The sequence below is a fragment of the Rhinolophus sinicus genome, chromosome 16, assembly GCF_057876585.1.
Source record: "Rhinolophus sinicus isolate RSI-liver-muscle chromosome 16, RSI-T2T, whole genome shotgun sequence".
Classification (NCBI taxonomy): domain Eukaryota; kingdom Metazoa; phylum Chordata; class Mammalia; order Chiroptera; family Rhinolophidae; genus Rhinolophus; species Rhinolophus sinicus.
The window spans coordinates 44,722,689-44,747,508 of NC_142516.1; the positions used below are offsets into that span (position 1 = coordinate 44,722,689).

General features: G+C 34.6%; 1 protein-coding gene across 1 annotated transcript; it reads right to left on the minus strand.

Moving 5' to 3' along the window:
- Positions 1 to 5,943: 5,943 nt before the first annotated feature.
- On the minus strand, positions 5,944 to 24,293 carry ANXA1 (annexin A1). Its single transcript, XM_019736714.3, has 13 exons — positions 24,155 to 24,293; positions 17,658 to 17,737; positions 17,455 to 17,563; positions 16,848 to 16,942; positions 15,080 to 15,193; positions 14,564 to 14,654; positions 12,900 to 12,979; positions 12,645 to 12,701; positions 10,984 to 11,077; positions 10,018 to 10,113; positions 8,817 to 8,875; positions 7,202 to 7,324; positions 5,944 to 6,294 (listed from the first exon to the last, which is right to left on the minus strand). The coding sequence occupies exons 2-13, from the start codon at positions 17,721 to 17,723 to the stop codon at positions 6,238 to 6,240; spliced, it is 1,041 nt and encodes a 346-aa protein (XP_019592273.1). The 5' UTR covers positions 17,724 to 17,737; positions 24,155 to 24,293; the 3' UTR covers positions 5,944 to 6,237.
- Positions 24,294 to 24,820: the final 527 nt, after the last annotated feature.

Below are 24,820 nucleotides of genomic sequence, written 5' to 3' on the forward strand. Positions count from 1 at the left end.
TACTATACATGTGAGAAATCCCATTCCATTTATCTTTGCCATAGCTAGAAATAATCTGGTATTTCTGATATTATAGGACATTTTATAATGCATTATCATATCAAAGGAAGGTTTATTTGGTAGAAATGCATTGCAAGCTCCTCATAGTAACAGCACCTTCTGTGAATTAATATTTATCGAATTCTTTATATGTGCTAGATGCTGATGTGGAGGCTGAAAAAATGTAATTTTTCTTCTACCTTCTAAATTCTTTTAGCTGGGCTAATAATCAAATTAACAGAGACAGATTAACAGAAGGAAATCAGATGGTTAATACATGAACATGAGGATTTCACATAAGCATAAAAATTACAAAGACTGTAAGGCAAGATTGGATATATAAGACGTCTTTGGACAAGAGAGGAGGGGAGGAAGGAGTGTTTGATTTCAGAAGTGAGAGCGGGCAATTTATAGGTAGTTAATGAAGAGCAGAACACACGTGGCAGGAAAATTCTTGCTGTGCAACTCAGAAACAGTGGCACACAGGGGGTATCTGGCTAACGGGTGCCTGCCTGATGTCCTCTTATTTACCACACTTAATTCAAATTAGGGTAAAGGCAGCACTCTAAGATTTCCTTCCTGAAGCAGGTTTCTCTTGAGTAGGAAATGGGGGAGAGTCAAAGATTCTTTCTGAGTCTTTTGTCTTAATTAACAGCTTAAAAATCAAATCCAAAACACCAGCTTTAGGGTGGCAAAATTTTGTTTCCCTTCACTAAGTATCTCACTTAGCTTTTATCACAATGTGGAGGAGAGGAAAATTTCCCTTTTTTTTCCACTTAGTTCTTCTGACTGGAGTAATAATCACATTGACATTAGACAGATTAACAGGAGAACATAACAAAATTTCCATATATACATGTGGGGTTTCATAAGAATATGGGTCAAATTCAAAGGACAAATCCGGCTGTTGAGGCTTATGTGCCTTCTTGAGCGAAGGAGAAGGGGGTAGTAGTCTGAACTTCAAAGAGAACGTAGGCAGCTCACCGGGAGATGAGAAAGCAAACATTTGGTAAACACATTCTGGGCCACCCAGAAACAGTGGAACACTGAGGAGGATCTAACAGACTTGCTAGGTTCCTCCCTGTCGGCCACACTTAGTTCATACTAAATTGTTGTTATCTGTGATACTAGTTCCCTTCCTGTCCTACCCTATTTAGATTTCTATCTAAATTCTTTTAGGCAGTTTCAGGGAAGGTCACAAGTTTGTCCTGAGTCTTTTAAAAAATAAATAAATAAGTAATCCGCTTAAAATAATATCCCAAAAGAAGGCAAATGTCGGGGTGGTAAACTCTGCTGCCCCTCACAGCCATGAGTATCCTCGTTTTCCAATGAGCAAACTGACGCCCAGAGAAGGTAAGAGGGCCACACCCTATAGTCAGTGAGTGGTGGGGCTAAGATTTGAATCAACTAGCCTGACGAATTGTGAATTATGGTTGTGAAGGCACTTTCCTCCTCTGAATCATTCTTCAGAGGAGCTGAAAAGTAAACAGTGGTAATAATTAGAAGAAGGTGCATTGTTTACCCATGGACGCTAAAGAAAGGATATGGAAGGTGGGTCACTTTGGCTAAGAAGAGGATCATTTCCACATGGCTGCATTTTGAGTTTCCAGATACTGAAAGGCCTTTCTTTCTCTTACTGTATATCTGGCTCAGCCTGAAGCGCATACACAAACACCAGTCCAAGATTTTTTTTTTTCATACCATTCAATTATTTAGTCACTGTAGTTTGGAGCTAAGAATTAGCTTAATCTAAGCTTAATCACCACAAGATCTGTGTCATCTATAGCAAAAGACAGGGATAAAAAATAAAAATTCATCCAATCATTTTGACTGATTGACCTACCATTGCCAATTATCTTAGTGTTTGGAAACACTGATTTTTTTTTTTTTGTTCACTTTCTCTTAAGTAGTTTAATATTAGCAGTCCCTCCAATTTCTTATGTACTTATTGTCAGTCATTTAACTCCATTATGTCTAATCTTTCTAGCAACTCTGTAAGACAGATATTAGTAGTAGTACCGTGTTTCCCCGAAAATAAGACCTAACCGGAAAATAAGCCCTAGCATGATTTTTCAGGATGACATCCCCTGAACATAAGCCCTAATTCGTCTTTTGGAGCAAAAAATAATATAAGACCCAGTCTTATTTTTGGGGAAACACGGTAGTAGTATTCTACTGATGGAAAACTATAGCTTAGAAAAGGTAATTAGTATCTTCACAGTCACTTAATAAATGTTGAAGGCTTGGTTAAAACTCAGGTGGTTTTGGCTCCCAAGTCTCTACCCGCTGTACCACTTTGCCCCCATATTATAATGAATGCTTACCAAATATCCATAAATGTCTCCTTCCTCTTCTTTGCTAACCATGTTCCATGACTTTCACAAAGAAAAAAAAGTCATGATAAATCTCAACCCTCATTTACTGAGTGTGATCTTTTGAACTATGAAGTAGGTATGCCAATAAATTGAACATGCATTTTCAGCACCCCCATAAAAATATTTCCCAAGGTGGTTATTTATTCCTTGTATTAAAATAATTAGGAGACTCACAACTTTTTTTTTAAAACAATGACAATTTATGAACTTGTATAGGTATTCCGTGAAAGATATTGCAAACAATGTCACATGTAATGGAATGACATGCTATTATCGTACACATGGCACATTACCTTCTGCAAAAATGTCTGTTACAATATCTCTGTTCTTCCCCAAATCATCTAGGACCTTGCCACTTTCCCTTTAAGAGGTGAAATGTCATAACCCTCCCCTTAAATCTAAGCACTCTGTGACTTGCTTGTAACCAAACTAATGTGACAGAAGAAATGATGAACCAATATCTATACATTATTATTGACTAAAATTCAGTCTATATAGGGTTCACTCTCTGTATTGTACAGTTCTGTAGGTTTGACAAATGCCTAATGTATGTATCCACCAGAACAATATTTACAGAATAGTTTCATTACTCTAAAAATGTGCTGTGCTTCACCTTTTTATCCCTTCCTCCTTCCCCCACTCCTGGCAGTTACTCATCTTTTTACTGTCTCCATAGTTTTGCCTTTTTCAAAATGTTGTATAGTTAGAATCATATAGTATGCAGCTTTTTCACGTTGGCTTCTTCCATTCAGCAATATGCATTTAAGATCTTCCATGTCTTTTCCTCCATGTACTGATGGTTTCTTTCTTTCCATTGTTGAATAATATTCCATTGTGTGGATGTACCACAGTTTATTCATTCATCTTTTGCGAGACATCTTAGTTGCTTCCAAATTGTGGATATGAATAAAACTGCTATAATCATTTGTGTGCAAGTTTTTCTGTGGACATAACTTTTCAACTAAATACCTAGCAGTGTGATTACTAAATTGTACAATGGCACTTTAACTTTGTAAGAAACTGCCAAACTGTCTTCCAAAATGGATGTGCCATTTTATATTTCTATAAGCAATAAATGAGGGTTCCTGTAGCTCCACATGAAATGGATTTTAGCCATTCTAATAAGGCGGTAATAGTATCTTGTTATTGTTTTAATTAACAATGTCCTAATAGCATATGATGTTAAGTATATTTTCATATGCTTATTTGCCATCAGAATATCTTTGGTGAGGTGCCTGTTTTGATGTTTCGCTTATTTTTTAAATTAGGTTTTCTTATTGTTGAATCGTATGTGTTCATATATATATATATATATATATATATATTAGATACCAGTCCTTTATCAAATATTGTTTGCAAAGATTTTTCTCCCAGTTTGTGACTAGTCTTCTCATTCTCTGAAAAGTATCTTTTATAGAGCAGTTTTCGCTGTTGTTCTTTAATGAAGTCTAACAATTTTTTCAAGGATTGTGGAGAGCTCTCTATTTTTATCTTCAAAATTTTTTCTATCGCTATTTATTACTCTCCTATTCAATTGTGTATCCACTTACGTACCTAACATCTGGACGTTAATCAGGAGCCTCTCAAGTAGTTTTTGGTAAGTCATTTAGCACCTTTGGAAAGTATTATCTGAGAGGGTCCTAGTAATAAATGGCCGGTACACCAAGCTGCGAGTTTTGATGACAGTTTTAATTAAGGGATTACTTATAGAGGGGTGAGCAGGTTAAAGGAACCAATGTGGAATGCTGCAGCACCCAGCCTAGGAGCAACAGCAGCAGGAATCCCAGGGCCCAAGGAGCAAGGATAGAAAAGTATTGCGAGCTGGAGCCATTGAGAAGAAATTATAATTGTAGAACACAAATGCTAATAAGTCTATATAGAATCTAGGAGGATGTAGAAGGAATACCTCCTCCTGATTGCCCATCTTCTATCAGGTTCTCATGGGCTGAATTCAGCCAGAAGTTAGAAGGCCAAAGAGCCTGCATGATGAACTCTTCTACAGCACCTTCCAAAGAAGAGCAGTAAACAACAAAGAATGGGGATGGAAAGGAGGGCAAAGAGAAAATAACTCACTTGGGCAGTTTCTTTTAAATTAATTTGGAAAAGGAAGAGGTGTAAATGCAATATTGACTGACAGAAATATTTGTACCACCTTGACTCTATTTTTAGAATAGTAATGATAAAAGTCCATCCTGCCTCAATGTACCTTCCCCAGGTTCCCTGATTTCCCACTCAAGTGCTTCTCTTTCTCAAACAAGCACACAAACACAAAATTATATATTTTATATAATAGTGAAATAACTGAAAAATTCAAGGACTGTACTAAGCAGCATATCTGCCAGCATCAGTTTGGCTGATATATTATGGACTAAGTCAGCACAATTTTTCGATAGAATGCATGGGACAGGTGTACATGGAAGAAATTAAAGGACAGCAATCAAAGCAAACAAAATTATAATCAAGTGAATGCAGCTGAGGATAGTCAGAAATTCAAATACTCAACTCAGTTCTTTTGGGGATGAATAAATAAATACCACTTATGTTGTAAGAATACTGTCAGAGGAAAATAATTGATTTTTTGACAAAAGTACAGAAGTAATTCAATGGGAAAAGGATAGCCTGCTCAACAAATGGTGTGGGAGTAATTGGGCTTCCATAAGCTAAAACCGAACAAAAGTAACCTTGACCTAAGTCTCACATTGTGCACAAAAAATTGCTTCAAACTGCATTACAAACTAAAAAGTAAAATGGAAAACTAAAACCTTTAGGGAAAAAACAGGAGAAAACTTTCAGAATTTAAGGTTAAGTAAAGAATTTGTAGAAGTGACACCAAAAGTAAAATCAATAAGGAAAAATTGGACCTCATTAAAATTTAATATATTGGCTCTGAGGTTATATTAAGAGGATAAAAAGACAAGCTACAGACTGAGAAAAAATATTGGCAAACAACATATTTGATAAAGCACTAGGATCTAGAATATATAAAGAAGTCTCAAAACTCAACAATAAAAAATAAGTAATGCCAAAATATAAAATAGCAACTGTACCAAATGCTGGCAAAAGTTGTGGAGAACCTAGATTATGTGTATACTTATTGTGAAAAAGTAAAATAGTACAGCCAATCTGAAAAGATTTGAGTTTCTTAGAAAACTAAATATGCAACTACCATTTTTTAAAAAGTGAGGAACGTTTATTGCTGTTGCCATTTCATCTTTATGCTGATGCATGAAATATAGCAGAATGTCCAATTGTTATAATGCTGATGCATGGAATATAGCAGAATGTCCAATTGTTATAATGCTGATGCAATAAATCAATTAGTATACAGAGACATTCTCTCAATAATCTGTACCAAGATGATAAAATATAAGGAGTCCACTTTTTTAACTCTGTGAATATTTTAATTTACTATGTAATATCTATTTCATTAAATGATTATAATTTAGGATTGAGCCTCCTGTCCTATGATATCAAATCATTACATTACACACAGAAGAAAATCAAAACAGAAGGACCAGTGACATACCCATTGTCCTGTAAAATCATTTTATTTTCTGTTACATAGACATCTTTCTCAGGTAATGTTACTAGAACCTGTTTATGGGGTTTTACAGTCAGGGTAAATATATTTTTCAAAAACTTATTTCTATTATACAGAGTTGTGATACAAAAAATGATTTTTATAGGCTACAGTTTTCAGAAGGCAGTTAGCTAGACTAATAGTGCTGAAGAAACTTTCCTATTTAAGTCTATAATACGGAATGAAAAGATATGATTAAAAAAATCGTCTGATCAAAAAAGCTTGAGGTCATCAGAGGAATGTTTACTGTCCTCCACAGAGAGCCACAAGGATTTTCTCATAATCTCCTTTGGTTTCATCCTGTTAATAAAAAAAATAGAATATGCTTAATGCTACCTGAAACCATAATCAATATAAGGTATTTTTAAATTATAGTATAACTACTGTATTAGTAGACTTAAAAGTTGTAGAACACATATCACAATACATCGATTATCTATGATCTTTGATAAGAATATTATATATTTTATTAAATAATATAATTCTTATAGCAGATAACTGGATTCTTATTAATTATTATACTAAAGCAATAGTTTTCAAGATTCAAATTGTAAACTTCTCTGAATGATCATGTTGTGTATTAGAGCTATTGTTTTCCAAGAATAAAATGTCACCCGGAATTAAGTAAATATAACACAATTATCATTTCGGATCAGCTTGAGGAATATCAGACTCACTCACCAAAGAGAAAGTTATAAGCTTGTAATTGCCTCACTTTTCTTGGTAATTTTGGTTATTCATTATAAGTAATGAATTTAAACAGTCACCTGTCTTTCAATAACTTCAGAACCCTTGATTTGTTTTTATTTTTATTTAACATTATAATAAGACCACACGAACATGCATTTTATACATTTTACATATGACAAATTAAAGAAAAACTTAGAATAAGTTTCTAACACTCTGATCAATATTTTTTGCAAAGTAAATTATTATATCTCCTCACTAAAATGTTTTGGTGGCTAAATTTATATATAGAAAACTAAATATTTCTGTGATTGCTGAAAAATTTGCATTATGTTTTCAGCACAGAATTCACTAGTAGATTTTACCAGTGAAAGTTAAATGTACTTATAAGTTATGTATCCTAATATAACAAATTAAACTTACATATGAAATTTACGAATACAGTAAATCAGCCTTTCTCTTTGCAGTTGCAAAAAGAATTATCATTTGTAGAGGTAGCACAATGAAATTCACAACATACCAGGATAGCTTGGCAGAGAGAGATACCATACAGCTTCTGATAGCATGCTTTGATATCATTCATGTCGACTTCAGAACGAGAAACCATAATTCTGATCAATGTCTTATGACGTGTTCCAGCACCCTGTCCAAAACAAATGATGGCGAAGTGTTTCTCATATTCATGGCATATTCTTAATGAATCAGAATATGGGTTTAAACATTAAGCTCTTTTGTTCACCTATGTATTTTCTATGGAGAAACTATCTCTGCATTCACACACACACACACACACACACACACACACACACACACACAAACACAGAACCTGTTTATGGGGTTTTATAGTCGGGGTAAATATAAAATATATTTTATATTTACCCCGTGCACTTTACACACAAGTGGTAATACAATGACAAGAAGCCAACTGCTACAGCAGTATGTTAAGAGAATTTACAACCTCCTAATTGGTCTTCCATCATCTTTCCTTTTTCTAAACTAGTTAATAATTACAAAGTGAACTATCTAAATTGCAAATCTGATCATCTAATTCACCTGTTTGAAATCCTTCAATCATCTTCTGTTTCTTTTAGGATAAAAACCCACCATTTTATCTAGGCTTACAATGCCCTGCCTAATTCTACACCCTTTTCTTCTACTATGCACCATCGTTCTAATGGTATTTATTATCTTGAAAGGGTAATGTTACGTCCTCCTCCTGGACCAACCTTACTTTATCCCTCCATCTCTTCCACCCATGTTCTCATCTGGCTAATTCCTATTCACTTTCAGGTCTTAGTTTAGCTGACAGCAAGGCTATATTGATTACCAAAATCTGGGGTACAGCTCCCTCTTCTACTTTTTACAATACTAGGTATTCATCATTACCCACTGAATAACCCCACTAGATAAGAGATGACATGGGGTCAGGGATCGTACTGCCTACTACATAATGGCACATTGCCTATCATATCACAGGGATTCTTTCCTATTAATTGAATGGTTAGATCTCCCTTTAAAGACTTCCCTATGTCAGAGTTATAATACTAAAGGAAAACAAGACAACTTCATAACTGCACAATACAAGTATATAGGTGGTAGCCTATATAATATGATGAATGCTAAAGAATAAAGTTAAAGTGATTGAAGTGTGTCTCAATACATCTTAATCACACCTTCTATTTCAGTAATCTTAGAATAACATTTTAAAACCTTAGAATGACATAATAATCCATGGCATGGAAGACAGAATAATAAAAAACGCAAATGAAACTTAAAATGGGGAAGATTATAAAATTTACAACGTGGAAGATTGTAAAACTTAGCAGAAGCAGGTAACTAAAATCACACATTAAAGAGAAACTGTATAACCCTTCCTGTGTTCAGATTTTATGCAAATCATGAATAACCCAAATTACCTACAAGCTCACCTTACCATCTTACCTATAAAAAATAAAACAAATCTAACAATTTTATTCTAATAAGGAAGTGTATTTCCTCTTGCATTGGATGGAACAGTGACTCTTTTTAATGGGAAGATATTAAAATAAGTGTCATTTTCAAACAATATGAGGTTTTATGTTCTCTCCACCAACAATAATTTTTCCCCTCATCAAATCATATAAGTAGAATCTTACCTTCATGGCCTGATGAAGCTTCTCAGCAAAGAACATTGGCTTGTTTGTGGCACACTTCACTGTAAGAGTGGCACATTTTAGTTGATACATATTTATCACAAAAGAAGAAAGATTCATATATGTCCTAGAAACACGAGATACGGAGTTTTGCAAGCCAGATTCCATTATCCACCCATTTGTCACCTCTCTTCCCTATATGGGATATTTGGTTCATAAAAGTTATTCTCTAGATAGTGGTTTTGTATATTCTTTCCCCTGACACCATCACCTATCTCCTATTATCCTAAATCCAAATAGCAGCTTCTACAGTTCATGCTATCCTGAGTATAGTCTTCTTGGAAATAGGGAAACCAGTAGGTGTTAAAGACCATAATGGCATACAATGCCTATGTTTTTCATGTTGTAATAAGAATTTCTTTTTTAAGTGGAATAGGACAGGCTTTAAAAGGCAGCTGCCAAATTAAATACTAACAGATGTGTCAATTAGTAAAATTCTCTAGCTTACTTCTCAAACTGTGATCCATGGAACAAAAGAATTGGCATCGATTGGCAGCTTGTTAGAAATGCAGATTCCTAGGCCCCACCCCAGACCTACTGAAATCAGAATCTGCATTTTAACAAGTTTTCCAAGGGCTTCCTGTGCACATTAATGTTTGAGATGCACTGCTTTAGAACACAGGTTCCCACCCTGACTGGTCATCTGAATAACACAGGAGACCTTTAGAATCTTTTTATTCTAAAGATGTTTTCGGAAGACACAAGAGAACTACTGAATCAAACCCTCTGGACTTGCCCAAGATTATTCAAATGGCAAGTGACAGACCAAGACTTGAATCTGTATTTATCTAATTCCAAACCCCATACTCTTAATGACCATTCTGACTTTTCACTGTTCTATGTCAGGCTGGTGCATTGCTTGGCATAAGTAGGTGCTCAGTAAGTCTTTTTCACCTATCTTTTATAAAAAGGGAAAAACATATGTTATTATTAAGAAGGCCATTGTATACCATTAGCTACATGTTCATTGCCGTTATCTTACATGTTGCCTGTATCTGAAACATAGACAAACTATATCTGAGTTGTTTTTTTCGGGTTTTTGTTGTTGTCGTTCTGTTACATTTTGTTTTTTTAAATTACGAGACAGCACTGACATTGCAAGTTCCATTTAGAAAATTCTTCCCCCTCCAGGACTACAACATACCAATTGTTGTGAAGCATTTCTCGATGTCACCTTTCATCTCCAGGTCCAGAACTTTGTTCATGTCATGCTTACTGTACTTGGCATATTTCTGAAACACTGAATATTACATTTAAACTAAGAGAGGTAACAAGCATCCTATTCTTTAGCAAAATGTAGCAAAACAAGGGCAACTGACTCAAAGCACGCCTTGGGATGACCGAACTTCTCAACACATAATTTAAAGCTAATTACTCAACTAAGCATATTTCGATACTTCATCTTCTCCTAGGAACGTAACACACATGGCTACTTTGGTGCTCCTGTATACTTAGGGGAAATTTTGCCAAGGGTTGACGTTTATCAGAAATGGCATGTGATTGACAATCACAGCACTTAAGACATCAGAGCTAAGTGCCATAGCAAATGGATCTTCTCTTATATAAACATCTGCATAGCAAATTTCTCTTCATAGTACCATTAGAAATCAGTGTGCTATTATAAGATAATGAATCTTAAGTAGCCATCATGGCTTTCCCTTTGCTTTGGCTTTAGGAGGCTCAGCGCTAAATCTTGTGCTCAAAGGCAAGAACTCTTTTTGGTTTTTTTGTTGCTGGAACATCTATATACTCTTTTCTTCACTTAGCCCAAGTTTTTTTGTTTTTCTTTATTGTAATCTCATTTCTTCTGCTGGAATATATATTTTGTCACATCTATTCCAAATATTTAGGGAGAACAGAAATAGTGAAAGTAATTAAATAATTTTCTACATGGCAAAGGCACAAAATGTGTTTTAAATACTATAAAACGATGACTCTACAAAGTTAAACAAATGCTCGAGTATCAGTAAGGGGTCAGGGGCACTATATTCATTTGGTTTAGGAGGGATGCTGATTAAGGGTTTTTCTCTTTCCTTTCTCTCATTTGTCCTCAAAAAAGAATTGCATCTTTCTAAACAGGTTCCAGGAAACATTTTGTTTTTCTTCTTACCTCTGCGAAGATGGGAATAGCTTCTGGTGGTAAGAATGGTAGTGAACACATTCACATCTGTCCCTTTTCTCCTTTCTCCTGCTTCATATAATGCCTGTCAAGAAACAAAAATGAACACTTGACTGTCTGTTGACTTGATAGCTGCACATGAATGTTAAATCGCTTCCAAGATTTTCTAGGTAGCTGCTTTGTATTCCAATACAATCAGAGTAGGCAACACTGAGATGGCAAGTTCCTTAAAGATAGGAGCCATATTTTCTTTGTGGAGTATCTTCCACAGTATCTCTCAAGGTGTCTTGCAAACACTAGAGACTGAATATATGTTTGCAGAAATGTTTGTTGAATTAAATTTAAGATTATACTCTACATTAAGGCAACTACAAAGGAATCTCTAATTTCTTTTTTACTCTTAGTTGTTCTAAGTAAATGTCAGGAAATAGTACTAATAAATCCATAATTCAGCTATAACCTAGACTTGAATTTTGATGTTAGAATTTCTGGATTCAAATTTTGACTCTGTAATCTTAGATAAATAATTCAACCTTATTAAACTATAGATTTTCCCCTTTTGTAAATGAAAAAGATCATCCCTGCCTTATTGTCACAAATTGCTGTTAACTTTTAAATTTAATTATGATAATTTTCCTGAGTCACACTAATCCATTTAGCTGCCATAAATATACATCTAAGAGCCCTGATAGTCTTAAAATGGAAAGCAAATTCAGAAATGTCACAACCAAATAAGAAAAATTTTTTATTATGGGCAATTATTCATATACTATCTTTTGTTTTCTCATATGTTTGCATAATTTCTATTAAAATGGTCACACTGCTAATGGACATAAGTTATTTTGGATTTTTCAAGCAAACTGATCTGATATGTATGCATTTATTCAACAAAAAGTTAATGAATGCCTATTATGTGAAAGATAATGTACTACTACAGTGAAGGGAGTAGGAGTGGAGAAATAAGTTTCTATCTTTACTGATTCACTGTGATGAATTCATAGAGAGCATGCTAGCCCATGAAGAAGGCATATGCAAATAATAGTATTTTTTTTAAACAGAAATTCCAGGCCCTAAACTGGCACAATTTTTCTAATGTTGCCAATGGATTTGTGTATAAATAACCAACAACCTCACTGAAACTATATGTAATAATATAGTTGAAAGTATATCAATGTTATTATAATTGTTTTATAATTATAATATTATTACTATAATATTTTTACAATATAAACTTACAGCTATAAACCAGTCCAATAATCACTGTTAAAAGAATGTAACATGTGCTCGCTCTTTCCATTTTATTTAATAAAAATTACTCTTCCCTTTCTTAAACCTAGTGAAATAAAAAAAGTCGGTTTACTCAACATAACATTTCTTGGGAATGACAAATCAAAATCTCATTGCTCTCTTTCAGTCCTCTCCAGCTTTATGAATAATGAGATCTACTGAAAAGATAAAGACCACATTTTTCTTTCTTGGACTGCTCAAGTACAGAGCAGTGTCATTCAGGAAATGAACATTAGGTGCCCTGGGCCTCTCAGAGGATCTTAGACTTGCTTTCACGTGGAGGTCATCAAGTGGTAACCTCAGCTAAGGCAGGGCCTGTGGCAGGTAGGAGGTAACTCCAGGAGTACTTAGAAACGCTTGCTTACCCTGGCGTCTGAGTCAGCCAAGTCTTCACTTAGGCTAAAATCCTCAGATCGGTCACCCTGAAAAAAGAATCACATTATCTTGTAAGTTGTTTTCTAGCATGTAATCACATGATTTACTTAATTCCCTTAAAATTAGATAAATTTCTTTCTTTTTCTTCGAGAAAGAAAGTCAATTGCTCATTTCTAGAGAGAGATGTAATCCAAAATTTTGCTCTTCATAAAAGAAGAGTATTTCCTGAATCCTCTGACTTATACCTTAATAAGAGAAAGCAAAGCCTTCTGGTAATCTCCAGATGTGTCTGAGGTGATGTCTTTAGCCAGGTCTCTCTTCAATTCTGAAAAAATAAGAAAAGCATATTTTGCAGTAAATTAAATAATGGTGATAATAATATGTGACATGTGGCATCTCTATAGCGGCTTATAATTTGCAATTACAAATGTTCGATGACTTATAGAACACATTTCAAAATATTATCTTTTTTTTTAATAAAGAGAGATAGGAAAGCAGATAAAACTTTGGATCATCAAATTTATTTTACTATAAAAAAATTTATTTCCTATAAGGCAATGAAAGCAATTTACATAATACTGTGAATGAGAACCTACAGTTATAGAGCTTTTGCTAATATGAATAAATTCTATAGGTATTAAATCATTAATTCTATAATAAATATGCCAGAATTTAAGCAATGTGATGAACAGAACAGTTGTTTAAAAGAATAAACCAGAGGTACATGCTTGAACACAGATTATTTATTTACTTTAAAAATTTTAAGTATATGTAATATAGTTTAATTATGTATATAACTATGTATACATAGGTATAGACTTAAAATTTTTATTTGCATAAACACCCTAACTAAACTACACAAAATAATACTGTATTAGGAAAAAAAACAACTGAATTTATAATTAACTAAGAGATGGGGCAATTTTATAAGCTATCATTGGACTATATCTTTGGTATAATGGAGAAATATGGATCTTTATCTTTGTAAACTTTTACTGAACAAAAAAAAAACTAAAAATAGTGTCCCTCTTGATTATTATCACTGGTAAACAGATCTAAGATAAATATTGATAATGAGATAAGAATTGCAGAAAATGAGGTTTAAAGCTTCCTTATTCTGATTTTTTTATTAAATTGCTCTAAAAATAATATGTAAGGGCTGTTGTATTCTCTGTGCTTGGGATGAAAATCAAGCAAAAGGGTCCTCTCTGGTGTCACACATTGGTCTGGGAAACTAGAAAAGGAAAATAGGAAAAAGACACAGCCCTGCCCAGAACCCAGTTGCAGCTACCTGCTGTACAGTGTTGAGCATATCATTTAAATAAGATGTTTCACTGAATGGATAAAATGAGCCATGGCTGGGCTTTCATCCCCATGAATCCAGCTGGAGATTAAGAGTAATCATGTATGTTCACAATGAAGTTAAAGTTTCCATTGCAGGATTATAAGCACTGAGCTCTTTGCTATTTCAAGGACAAATGGGGAATATTTTCTTGGGAGAATTTAATATTTTTTTGTTATCTTTTCAACATAAAAGACAACAGGATATTTTAATGAAATGAATCTCTGAATAATAGGAAATGTTTTTAGAAAATTTTTTGAATTCAGTGCTTCGAATTGAATTTTCCATTACAATAATATGGGGCCATTTGTCTTAGAGGAACATTTTTTATTAAATCACAAACTTGATGACGGCTGGGACACGGTCTCCCTTATCAGCACCCTTGCAACTTGGATACTGTCCTGTACCAGTGTGTGCATACAGTAGACATGTGCCAAACAATGAAGAAATATTTGAGTATGTAGTTTCCCAAGCCCCCATAATTAACATCCACATTAAATTTTAAGAAAAGTGTATCAGATTTCCTTTCTAACTAGGGTACTTGGACTGTTGAACATTAAAACTTACCTTCTCTATAGACTCTGTTGATTTCTCTGATTTCTCTGTTAGTTCTTGATGCCAAAATTTCATTCAGAGTGTCTTCATCAGTTCCAAGGCCCTGAATTAAAAGAGAAGAAAAGAAGAAATGTAGGCAAGTCTTCATTGGAGAGCATCAAGTTTTTGTGTACCAAAATCTGTTTAAATCTGGCATTTAGTAAATTTCCCCCACTATTTAATAATTACAGTAAGCTCCATTATGTTGCTCTAAACACAAAATGGGTTTAAAGCCAATATTTTGGGCAAAGTTATAAAAAGTGAGATATATGATTCATACAGTGACATCACCAGGATAGTGGAAATAACACAGCTGTTAATGCCAACATTCATTCATTCATCCATTCATTCATTCATTCACTCATTCATTTCATTCCCACTAATTGACAGGCCCTATATTAGATGTTGAGGACACATGAAAAGGCCTACGTGGACTTAACCTACACATTCTTTTCAGGGAAGGAGTTTTGCTTAAATCAGGTGATTTACCTTCATGGCAGCACGGAGTTCATCAGCATCAAATTGGGCTGGAGTTTTTAATAGAGCCAAAGCAACTTCCTCAAGGTGACCTGTAAGGGCTTTCCTCAGAATTTCATCCAGGGGCTATAACAAAGAGATTAGAATCAAGGCTTCTAATAAGTAACATGCTAGGTTATACAGCAATGTAGAGTTACCTGACTTTTAGGTAATCTTATTGCTGATTCCTAAACCCAAATAGCTTTAGAGCTCCTTCCCTTTGCATACAAAAGATATTTACCATGTTATCTTTTAGTGTAATTAGAATGAAATTTTACTGAATTCACTGATAACTTCTTAAAGAACAGTGTTCGGAATCTTTTACATGAGGAAGAACCCACAAAGCTCAAAACATAGGGTTATGTATTAACAGCAATAGTAGTAAGAATACTTAAAAAAATACATAATGTATTAATAGTTTTTCCAAACTCTGAAGTTTGCACTTCTCACATAAGCACTATAACCAGACATTGACATTATACAGTTTTCTAATTGCATTTCTTAAAAAATACTACTCATACTGGGTATAAAAAATACAAAGTTTTGGTGGCCGGTTAGCTCAGTTGGTTAGAGCGTTGTGCTAATAACATCAAGGTTGCCAGTTCGATCCCCGCATGGGCCACTGTAAGCTGCGCCCTCCTTAAAAAAAATAATAGTAAAATAAAATAAAATAAAATTATATATATATATAAAGCTTACTTTTAAAGTGGTGTGGACAAATAAGGGCCACATTCGAAACCTGACAAGCTCAGAGGAGGCCAGCACGGCAGGCTCTACAAACTCAAGAGACCAAACTAAACACATAGGATGGTCTGAACATAAAAATTCCTAACTAAAAGTGGGTCATGGCGGTAGTCACGTCCTAGGCCTGCAGCTTCCTTGACAAAGGTTAATCTTTACCTTAAGTGAGCCTGTCCAGATGTCTTTGTGCATCCAAAATAACATACTTTTGAAATGTCAGAGTAATCTCCTTTTGCAGACCCCTGAGGGCACACCCACCACACAGAGCAGGAGACCAAAGAACCCCTCATTGCTTTCTTCTTCCCCAGACACCATCTCTATGTGCTGTAAATGTTAATTAACTATCCTGTACTCACCAATGTAAAAGATGGATGTGTCTCTCCATTTACTTTTTTATCCAATCCCAGAGATTTCCTCCCTTTGCTTTCTCCCCCCACTCCCCCTTAGTCTACCAAAATATTTCAGTAACCCTTTTTACGTCTCCTCCTTTGATTCTAATATAGAAAATGAGCTGCAAAATTGCCATTCTCAGGAGTATTTTCTCAATCTGTTGAGATTTCACTTCCTGGCAATTGTCAGTTTGGCTCAAAGAAACTTATAAAAATTATTTACAGGTTTGGAGGTTTCTTACGTCAACAGTGGATTTATATGTATAAACTTTGCATTTTGACATTAAACAGCTCAGTTTAAATTTTAGCTGAAGACACATTTCAATCAGAACATATTCCTTATTGCCAACAGTAATCTTGATGTTTGTTATGTTCAAATTAAAGACTTGTCTCCAATATGGAACACCACACTTGCATAAAATCTACACCAAGATGTCCAATGCTAGAATTGACTTGATTGCAATCAAGTGGTTAAACACTGCAATCCAAGTCTTAGTTGTAATGGGAAAACAGTGTTAGAGACTGAAAGAAATAGGTAACCATGTTTCAAAATCCGTGTTTAATACAAATGTAACCGAAATTAAATATCTAAATTTACCACTGCAACCCACCTTTCCTTTTTCCTGGAGATAGGCTGCTTTGATCTGTTGACGCTGTGCATTGTTTCTCTTGGTGAGAATGTCAATGATGGTTGCTTCATCCACACCTGGAAATAAAGGGCCACTTGGCTTTTAAAATCAATTTTCTTCCTCATTAATAATTGACATTAAATGATTCATTCTCAAGATGCTCCAAATGAAGGTTTTCACACACTAGGAAGTGTGAACTCGATAAATGTGATACTAAATATCAAAGAGAAACATGTCGAGATGACAGTCTACTTATTTGAATGAGAAAGGAAAAGGAAATTGTCCCTGGCCTTCAATGTTGCAGTGTTTGATCTTAATTCAAACCCTAAATCTGAGTAGAGGTGTGTGGTTTCAGCACTGAGTTTCTGCTAGAAGTGAGCTGGTAAAGATATCTATTGTAGCAGAGATTCTACTGATTTAACCAAAATGTTTTACATGATAAGAAAGTAAATATATCTTTGTTTGTTAAAGAAATCTTTTTATCTTCAAAATGAAACAGACTGTTTTCACGGCACATGCCTGTTTTCCAATAGCCATTCAAACAGCCATTGTGAAATGTCCAAGAGGGGAATGTTTGGGAATTAATTACCTTTAACCATTATTGCTTTATGCAAGGCAGCAACATCCGAGGACGGATTGAAGCTAGGATAGGGGCTCACTGCTGACCCGGGACCACCTTTGGATCCTTTCACAGTGTTCTGTGGATGAGAGAAGAAATTATTTATGTCCATTCACTCACATTAGTTTCTCTTTTAATATTTAACTAAGTTATTTTACTGTCATTTGACTTACAATGTATTCCTGCTCTTCATTGTCAATAAACCAGGCCTGCTTGAGGAATTCTGATACCATTGCCATTTTTAAAGAAGTTTCTGGAAAGAAAACAGATGGATGCTTTTACAAACCGCAAACCAACCACACATATGCACTACTCCATTTCTCTTACATACACAAGACATAGAGTAGCCTTGACCTTACTTTCCAGGATTACTTTTAGGAGCACAATAAAATAGAAGATGTAAGTTATTTTTGTTTGTTTGTTTGTTTGTTTGTTTGTTTTCTAAGGAGAGTCTTACCCTTGAACAGAAAACCATAGAATCCAATCAGAAACTTGGCTATTTCTTGGCATATTCAGTCCTATTTTTTAGGTATCAGATGACTACGACAAACAAGCATATAGACTGAAAAGAGGAGCTGGTGATTTACTTCATTATTCAAGTTTACAGACCACTCAACTATAGGCTAAGCACTTAGGGTGCAAAAACATCAAAACATCATACCTTGCCTAAATGAACTTAGAGTTAGTGTATGCGCTCTGTGGGAAAACAAAAAAGCCAATGAAACTGTTTATAGGAGGTGCTGGCTGATTTGAGCCTCTTTTGAAATGAGTTGAGACTAACCTGGTAAAAAAATTAAAGAGAACAAAACAGAGAGAAGTTTGTCATATTGAGGAAGCTGAAAAAAGTTTACTGAAACAAGAAATATTGACAGAAACACCAACAAAGAAGTTTAAATGTATCCCTAAAGCTTTGGGGAAACATTAATGGATTTTTTAAAAGAAAGTGGTACGATTCCATTTATGTTTCAGAAATATTACTCATCCTGTATCATACAGAATGCCTAAGAGATAGGCAAGATGGAAGATTAGAGACCATTTAGTAGGTCATTAGAGAATCTATGTGGGATTCATGAGGGCCTGAACAAAAAAGTAATGGCTACAGAAAAAGCATGACATTTACGTGTATAAAGTAAAATCATCTATGACAATCTGCAGAAACGGATTTAGACTTAAAAATCTATCCATAAAATGATACTCAGATGCTATTTCTCCCCAAATAATTTGGTATCTTTTTCCATTCCTTGGTATAAAATTATTTCAGCACTTGGAGTGCTTCGATTTCTTCCTATTTGAGCTGTCCTAAATATTAGTCCTACATATTTTTCCCCCACCCAACACAAAGATCCCAGAAAAGGATTATTTTATACAAGGTTCTTTGCTCTAACAGGAAGCATTAGGGTGAAATTGCAACATGGCTGCCTTTTTTTGGTAAACTTTATTTTAAAGGAAATTTCTTGAATTGCTATTATGGTTCAACATTGTTTCTATTTAATCAATCATTTTTTAAAACCTGAAGTGTATTAAAGACTAATGCGTTCTCTGTTTTATTTTTATCCACAAAAGAAGCCACCAATGAGCCTTTTTGTCTGGGGATGTGTTTTTAGGAACTCATGCTCAAGGACTGCACAGATATCTCTCCATACCTTCTTGTTTATCTTTCTCAAGACTATTCTCATGAATGCACCTGAAAGAGATCGCAAGGATAATCTAGGCAGTTTTAAATTCTTGATATGAAGCTCAATGACTCATGAGGAGTAAAGCCCATAATCTGATTCCTTAATAGCATGTTCAGACAAAGTACTTCAATCCCTACCTGCTGAATAATAACTATAATTGCTGAAAAATAACTATAATTCCAAGTAATGAGATTAAATACATAAGGGAAATAATATCCAAAGCAGAAAGTACCTCCACTTAATTATCACAGGGATTGTTCAAATTACTATCCTATCAAAGAAAAACAAATATATTGTGTATTTATTTAATCTCCTCCCCACCCCCACCAGCAATTGGTAAATTTGAAGTTTTTTCCTAAGTAGTTTGGCACAAGGTTTTAGTTCCCATTACGATATCATCTGGTCCAATTGCTGTTGGCATTGGAGTTTCATTTTTGTATTGCGTAACTGGCACATCCAAACCATGTAGCAAGTTCTGGCAAGGTTTCAGGAATTTGAAATTCCCATTTTTATCACCTTATCCATGCTTTTCATAAAGTAGAATCCTCAAAATGAGTGATCTGTTCAGTCACTTAGCAAAATACTTTTCCCAAGTTGTAGAAATACATGTTCCCATATTTCCACTCTTTTCGATTATAAAACAAAAACTTAAAAAGAAATTAAAGAGATTAAAGATATTGTCAAAAATAATTTTTAAAATGTCACAACTACAAAATAAATTTTATTAAAACTTTTCTATACTTATTTTTTTCACTTCCCAAAAAATGCTTTAGTAAAGCAACACTTCCTTAAAAAATAAACTGAGAAAGCCTAGGAAAATAATATCCCTTTATTAATTACATAACACATCAAAAAAATAAAAAGGTTGAATAATTTATTTGACACAACAGAGTCCACAGAGGAGACAACTTTGTAACACATCCTGAGTTCCTTGATTTTAGTGTGAAGCAATTTGGATGGCCTGAAAGCATGGTCTAGACATGAAAAGCAGCCTGAAGAGAACATATTGCAGGAACCTCAATTCAGCCAAATTAGAGGCACTGGCTCTTAGCAAAACCTTAAAGACACAAGGATTTTGGCAGGATGTCAGAAATTGCTCTAAAGGAATTTTAGGACTTGTGTACCACTAGTTAAGAGCTCAAAGTCAACTGTATGTGTTAACAGAAACTCTTAACAGTTACAACACACCTTGTAAATTCCACAGCAAAAATATTTTGGCCAAGAATTATTGCCAAACCATTCTATCTATTCAATATCTACCCTCTGCATGAAAACCAGCATTTTCTACTTGACAAAATCCCATTTAATCATTTGAAGGTAACACTTGTTTAATGGTAAATAATGCATGCAAAAATGTTTTATAGACTGCCACACGTTATACAAACGTCAGATATTATTACTAGTCAGAGAATGATCTGGTCTGGAAAACAGATTTGTACAATTGAAAAAAATAACCCTACGAGTGCACAAAAGATATTCTTTTTTCTTTCTTTTTAGTTGCAATGTTTAGAGCTTCTACTAGGTATTTAAAAGATTATTTTATTAATTTACCTTGGCTCAATATGTATTTAATCTGAGTACCAGTGAGCCGTGAAGCCAAGTTGATTTCAGTCCTTAACATCATCTAATTTGAAGATGAAGTCGGCCACGTCTACATAGGCTGACCTAATTGGAAATTAACAATATTCCAGAGTTCTTCCGGCTAACAGTCTATTTGTGAACATGCACTGCCTATCAATCTCTTATCTGTAGATAAATGTGTAGCTTTCTAGAGATTAGCATTTTTTGTATATTTATGTGTCATAAGGGAGCTCTCTTCGTTTCATTCAGTAAGGAACTAAAGAAGGTAAGTATGCATAAAAAGGATGCCTAAATGTTGGACAGAAAGAGATCCAGGCTTACTAAATGGAAGGAAAAGGTACTCCAGAAATGGTTCCTTTTTCAGAAATGGCAACTGCCCCACTCAGCAATTTTAGAACACTAGGCTTATTGTATCCAAGTTAATTTCCTGATGTTTTAAAAACTGTACTGTGGATGTGTCCTTGTTTTTTTTAAATTTATACAAGCAGAAGTATTTAGAGGCATAAGGCCATCATATCTGCAGTGTTGTCTCAAATGTTACATAAAAAAATAACTATATAGAGAGGGCCGAAGGGAGAAGGGAAGAATTAATAACAAAGGAAACGTGGTGAAATGTTAACAGTTGGGGAATCTGTTTATGAAGTATGTGGTATTTCTGTGCAATATTTTTGCAACTTTTCCAAAGGGTTGAAATTACGAAACAAAAGCTGATTTATTTTTTTAATTGCTATTTCTATGTGTCAGCCTCAAGAAAGGCGATCTCTAGAATTGGTGACAGAGGAAGCCATGTTTTGTGGTCTATCATTCCTTCCCTGAGATGTGATAGATGAGCAGAGTTCTACAAGGATAGCAGCAGCAATTAGTCTTTGCATAGGATAACATCATTATTCCCTTTTACTACCCAAGAACACAGTGTATCTTTCTGGCAGTTTTCTAGATAATAGTGGCAAGCTTCAAGACATACATCAATTCATACCATTTGATTCCAAAGGTATTGACTATTCTTTTAAACTAGTGAGCAAAAGGACAGTGACAAGATCAATGTTATTTCTAATAGTTCACACTTGATAATCAAATTCATTAACGGTTAATCCATGGAGACTGGCAGGTATTACTTCAGCCCTAGGGAGTTTATATTTCAGTCCTTTGACTTGCGCAGTTTTTTCCTCGAATATATATTTCATAAGTCCTGTTCACACCTACCCGTGTGAGAGAAGGAAATTAGACTATACAACGGCGAGGCTCGCAAAGAACCACTGTATGAAAGTAGTCTCATGTTTTGCTTCTAGGCCTTTGGATAGGGCGTTGCCTTTGCCTAGAATGCTGTTTTCTCCTCCATGCCCACTTCCCTTTGACTATTGCTTCTAAGTGAGGACTCAGCATAGACCTATTACAACCTCCAGAAAGCCTTCATTAGTTCAACTCTGGGTGGGGTGACCTGTGCTCTCCCAAAACATCCTGCCTTTACCCCTAAAGTAGCACCTACCATTCTGTATTATCACTATTTATTTATCTATATTTACAGCAACATTCTATGAGGGCAATGCTAATCTATTCGTTACGTACCTCTAATCTCTGGCAAAATGCCTAGTATTTAGTATCTTAATAATATTATTGAGTGAATAAGTAGTGTATGAGTGCTGATTATTTAGGAAACATATCTATTTGTTAATGTAACAAATGTTTTCTACCCATAACTATAAGGACATAAAAATAAGAAATGAGTTTTAAGCCTTATTTTGATTTCTTTGACTGTATGATGACTTCAAGAAAACATTGAACTTTTCTAGGGGGTGTTCATTTGTAACAATAAGAGTTGGAATAAATAGTATACAAAGTGCATGATTGCTCTGCAGTGTCACATTTTACCTCAAGTGGTTGGAGGTGGAGAAAATTAGCATAATGAAGGAGGGTATTATATAACTTGTATCTACTCTTATCTTTCTGATAAAAATCTATCCCATTTTAAAGAAAGAGGAGCTCTTTTACTCCAAAAACTGCTTTTGGCTTATCACTGACAAGTAATAGCTCCATTGCTTTAGCTCTGATTTCTAAAATAAATTAATGGGTCTAGATAGGATTAAGAACCACCAGCTCAGCAAGATAACATATACAGAAAAAAAACAAAAAACCTTTGCAGATCTTTTGATTGAAAAAGTATTTAGTAAGCATGAGACTCTGGCTTGTTCCTTAATAATGGTATAATTAGCTATTTTCATAGCATCAGTCAAACGTTGGCTCTCTGCCAGATGTGGCTGAGCCTGGGGCTAGGGTGGTAACATCACTTCTGGAGAAGAGGCCATTTCAGAATTATGAAACCAGCATTTCACCACATTTGACTCCTTTTGCAAATGTGCCTTCTCTTGTAGCTACCAAAATACATTCCTGCAGGCAGAAGGGAATATTACTTTTTCAAAGCCCATACAAATTTTAGACATAAACAAGGCAAGAAAAAGCACACCTTTCTTAATTAGCATTAAAGAGTAGATTTCAGGACATTTACTTTAACATTCAAAATGGGCTAAGAGAAAAAATCTTGAAGGAACATTTGTAATAAATGACAGCCAGATGTATGGTTATGATTTAAAATCTTTTACTTTTACAAACATAATTCAACGCCAGTAAAAACTATAGATTTGCTTTGTGGTTTTCTAGCCATTAGCTCATTCAACGATCAAGATGCTACTAAATAGAATGATTTTTAGATGACCCAACTGGCATTCCTAAGGAATAACTTATCTGACACCACCCGGAAAATATGCCCTTTCGCCTTAGGTTTCGGGATCAGTACTGGAAAAGCCTGTCCGTGACACAGAGATGCAGGGATAAGAAGGTGGCCACACCCTTTTTAAATCATTAATAAGCGGATCCTCTTATTTATTTACACTGCATGAGTAAAATAACATTAATTTCAAAGTGTTAATTACAAAGGGCATGATACCACTATGAGGTCTGAATCTATTTAGTTTTCCTTACAAAAGAAGAAAATAAAGTACGTAAATCCTACTATTTCAAACCAATTCCCTGAAGCCCACCCTGGCCTGGCTCCCCACAAGCATCCACCCTCCATTGTATTTCCATGTGGGGCACACAGAGCTCTTGGAAACTCCTAACTTGTAGGAGGAAAACACATTCCTTCTTTCTTTTCCATGGTAACTCACCAACAGTACAATAATCCAGTATGAAGCAAACTTTCCATATTTTTAAAGTTATATTTCTTAGCTAAGTAAAGCAAAACATTACAATTTGTGATACTCAAAATAGAAATACCCAATGTAATTTTACAGAAAGATTTACCAAAATATATTAAATGCAATTAGCCATAAATCCTATAGAAGTAGTAACATGTAACATCGTGATGGGAAGAGTTTTCAAAACAACCGAACCTAACTAAAAGGAAAACCAAGACTTACCTTTTTATCCACCTTCTTCCAAAGAACTAAAGAGAGACTGTTCTCTGATCCTTTCACACTAGAAGTGACTGAAGCCTTGGGCTTCTGATTTTATAGTTTGAAAGGAGACCACACCCAGCAACCAGAAGTTAGTAATCGGCTGCCTTTTGTTTGAAATACAGGGCTCAGCAGTGTCCAAAACAAAGTGAAACATGTCTTGCAAAACTACTCACTAAACCAACTCATAGCTGACAGCACAACTCATAGCTGACAGAAAAAGAACCGGAAGGGCAGATTTCTTTTCCCTCTTTTTGGTTTGAACTGTTTTATTCCAGAGGGTGTAAAATGAAAGAGATTTTCAAATATACAGCACTATCTGCTCTAATCCTAATACCAATGATTAGCTCTTTTCTTTTTCTTTCTTTTTTTCTTTTCTTTTTCTTTTTTAGTTAAACAGGTTTGAAGTGGAAAATGTTTAAACTTCGAAACACAACAAAACAAAAATTAGGAAAAAAAATCCTTCGGTTTGAATCCCAGCTCCATCACTTATTAGTGTGTGACCTTGGGGACATATTAAATTTCCCTGAACCTTTTTCTACTTTTGTTAAATGGAAATAACATTATCTAGGCTGCCTACCCACTACAATTCTTGTGACAATTGAGAAGTACTGTACATTTGTAAATTCC

What these genes read in the sequence shown, in the direction of transcription:
- ANXA1 (XM_019736714.3), bottom strand. Translation starts at nt 17,723, where the DNA reads ATGGCAATGGTATCAGAATTCCTCAAGCAGGCCTGGTTTATTGACAAT. An exon ending in TAAAGCAATAATGGTTAAAG is followed by an intron (nt 16,943 to 17,454) that starts GTAATTAATTCC and finishes CTTTATTTCCAG; the next exon opens with GTGTGGATGAAGCAACCATC. An exon ending in GAAATGCTTCACAACAATTG is followed by an intron (nt 8,876 to 10,017) that starts GTATGTTGTAGT and finishes CCACTCTTACAG; the next exon opens with TGAAGTGTGCCACAAACAAG.